The sequence below is a fragment of the Manacus vitellinus genome, unplaced genomic scaffold, assembly GCF_001715985.3.
Source record: "Manacus vitellinus isolate BGI_N305 unplaced genomic scaffold, ASM171598v3 scaffold_105_pilon, whole genome shotgun sequence".
Lineage (NCBI taxonomy): Eukaryota > Metazoa > Chordata > Aves > Passeriformes > Pipridae > Manacus > Manacus vitellinus.
The window spans coordinates 403,764-406,785 of NW_021938824.1; the positions used below are offsets into that span (position 1 = coordinate 403,764).

The 3,022-nt window shown below is 62.3% G+C and overlaps 1 protein-coding gene across 1 annotated transcript in view; it reads left to right on the forward strand.

Moving 5' to 3' along the window:
• LOC103753886 (beta-adducin-like) overlaps nucleotides 1-1,740 on the forward strand; it is a 13,472-nt gene extending 11,732 nt beyond the window's left edge. Inside the window, 1 exon segment of the mRNA XM_029963926.1 lies at nucleotides 577-1,740. Coding sequence (XP_029819786.1) covers nucleotides 577-1,034 — 458 coding nt within the window. The 3' untranslated portion in view covers nucleotides 1,035-1,740.
• Nucleotides 1,741-3,022: the final 1,282 nt, after the last annotated feature.

A 3,022-nucleotide genomic window follows, 5' to 3' on the forward strand; every position in this document is an offset into this window, starting at 1 on the left:
ATGAGGGGGCTGAGGCCAAACCACGCTGACACAGCTCGATGTGCCCCCGTGTCCCTCTGCCTGTCCTGGGGGGTCCCTGCTCCGGAGGGGCCGAGCCCCGGTGGGAATTCATGGCAGGAGGACACGAGTGTCCGCTGATGGCTTTGTGGGGTGCAGGGACACCCCTGTCCCCCATCCCAATTCCCGCGCTCCGGCGGGTGCGACATTCCCGTCATTCCGGTCGGCCGCGGGTGTCGGGGCTCGGGGCTGCTGGCTCTGCCATGGTGTCTCGTGGTGTCTGTCTGTCTGTCTGTCTCCACAATGTCTCCTTTCTCTTTCCTCCCCGTGTGCCTGTCACCCAAGGAGTTATCCCTGAATCCCTGGTGCCGTAGTAAGTACGGAGAGGCCATCCCGGAGGAGGGACACGGGCTCGGGGGGAACTTTGCTCTCCGTGGCCCACTCAGGGATCCCCAAGGAAGGAAATCCCTTAGGAAATCCACTGGGAAATCCCTCCTTGTTTGCTTCCTGCTTTTCCCGCTGCCTCTTCCCAGCTCTCCATCCCACATCGCTTGTCCTGCAGGGAGGGGGGAGGTTCGGGGAAGCGGCACCTGTGGCAGGACGGGATCAAATCCCAATGTTCTCCACCCCTGGAGGGCAAATCCTGCTCCTGCCCAGGCCCCAGCAGTGACTGGGGGACCAAACCCTAAGAGCACGGGCACTGCCGCCCCAATGCCCTGTCCCCTCTCCGCTCCCAAGGTGACAAGAAGGTGGATGGCGGCCAAGCCCCGGCCGATTCCACCACCAAGAAGGAGCCGCCGGCGGTGGTGAACGGGAAGGACGAGGAGCAGAGCACCGAGGAAAACCTGGGAAAAGGGGGGACAGAGCGGACAGCCCCCAACGCCGACCAGGATGTCCCCAAGGAGAAGGAGACGGTGACCAGCACCCCTGTCTCCCCCGACGGTTCACCCTCCAAATCACCCTCCAAGAAGAAGAAGAAATTCCGGACCCCATCTTTCCTGAAAAAAGGCAAAAAGAAGGAAAAGATCGAATCTTGAGTCTCCCCAGAGGCCTCGCTGGCCGTGGTGGCCATCCCTGGGATCCCCCGGGGCGGGGGGACGGCTCCTGCCTCGTGCGTCTGGCCGAGGCCCAGCCCCAAACCCCGGAATCCGGCTGCTTTCCGGGTCCTCCTGGCACGAGGCACCTCGTCCCCCTTGTCACCCGCTCCTGGAGGTGGTCACCGAGCTTAGAGAGACTGTGGTCCCCACCTGGGGAAATTCCTGCTGCACCTCCCTCCCCCTCTCCCTCCTGGGCTCCGGCCTCTTCCCACCATGGGCCGAGAGTTGGATTTTCCCACCAGAGCCCGGATCCGCTTGATTTGAGGAAGAAAAGGGTGTTTTGTGGTTATTTTCTTCACCTTCTGTTTCAAGCTCTGCTGGAATGGCGTTGGCTTCATCCCCAGGGAAAACTGCCTGTTGCTTCACCGGGAGAATGGGACCGAGATGAAGGTGGGGGATTGCTCTTCCCAAAGGAGAAGCCAAGGTTTCTCCTTCCTGGATCGTAATCTTCCTCTCCTTGGGCTGAAGAACCGCTTCCTCCCCTTCTCCTGGTGCTCCCATCCCGCGTCCCCCCCACCCGAGGAAGAGCAGCAGGATTTCCCACCCCTGGAAAAGCCCCCACCTCACCGCACAACCTGCACCCGGGAAAGTAGGGAAAAATCACCTCCGGGAATCGCCTGTGTTACTTAAAACTGAGCAAAACTCACTCACCAAGTGCTACTTCGGGATGAACACACGCTGCCAACTCCCGCCGGCGCCCCCGGCCCCGCTCACACCGCCCCACCCACGACAGATCCCTGCTTTGCCCAGCTCTGGATTCCCAGCACAAGTTCAGTCCTTCCTGGCGTTCCCTTCCCTCCCAGAGTTACAACCTCCCGGCCAAACCTCTTCCCAGGAAGAAGAGCCCCAGCCCTGCTGATCTGCCCCGCAGCCGCTCCAGTGCTGGGATTCTGGGGATAACCCAGTGGGATCAGGCCCCATCCTCCCAATTTCCTGCAGTGCTCACCCTGAGCCTTCCACGGGGTCCTGTCCAGGGGGGTCTGGGGCACCCCAGAGTCCCCGTATTGGGGTTCCCTCACTCCCAGCAGGATTGTCCCGTGTGCCATCACTGTGGTTTCCAGGCTTTTTGCTGCTGTGAGGCAGCTCAGGGGGGTTGGATCCCCTCTGGAAGAGCAGGAAGCCCATGGGATGGGGTGTGGGGAGGGATTGGGGTGCAGGAAAGAACAGAGAGAGCCCTGGGTTACCAGACCCCCACAGCCAACCTGAGCCTGGAGGTTGGGAAGAGCCTTTGCCCTGCCCAGTGTCCCCCCCCAGGTCCCCATCCTGCTCCTGCAGGGACTGGGGGGACCAAGGGGACACCCTGAGCCCCCAAACCCCCCCTGTGCCCCCAGCCCTGTCCCCAGGGGGGCTGTTCCTCACTGCCACTGATTTTAAGGCTCTTTGAGGCCATTTTTGTCCCTGAGCCTGTTCCCCCCGGGTGACCCCCCAGGGACAGCTGTGTCACCTCCCCGGCTGGCACTGTCACACCCGGGGGTGTTCCTGAATGACAGCACTGCCACACAGCCCAGCCCCGGCCGGGGGCTTTGTCACCCCTCTGTCCCTGAGGGACTGTCCCTGGGAGTTCTGTCACGCCTTTGTCCCCAAAGGTTTGTCCCCAGGGCCTTTGTCACTCCTTTCTCCAAGGGCCACGGGCTTTGCAGAGGTGACAGGGATTGATTTCCCCGTCCATGGAATTCTAGGGCTCTCGGGCAGGGAGAGACTCAGGACTGTGCCCCAGCAGGGACAAAGGCTCCCGTGCCACCATCATCCCACGGCGAGGGTCCCTCCCGGCTGCTCAGCTGGAAGGACACGGATCTGAGATCACATCCCAGGACCACCCTTGGGATAACCCCCCATCCTGGCTCCCTCCCCTCGCTCCAGCAAGGCTCGAGGTGGGAGTCTCTCCGGGGAGGGCAGGGATGGGGTGAATCCCTGGAGAACAGAGGCTG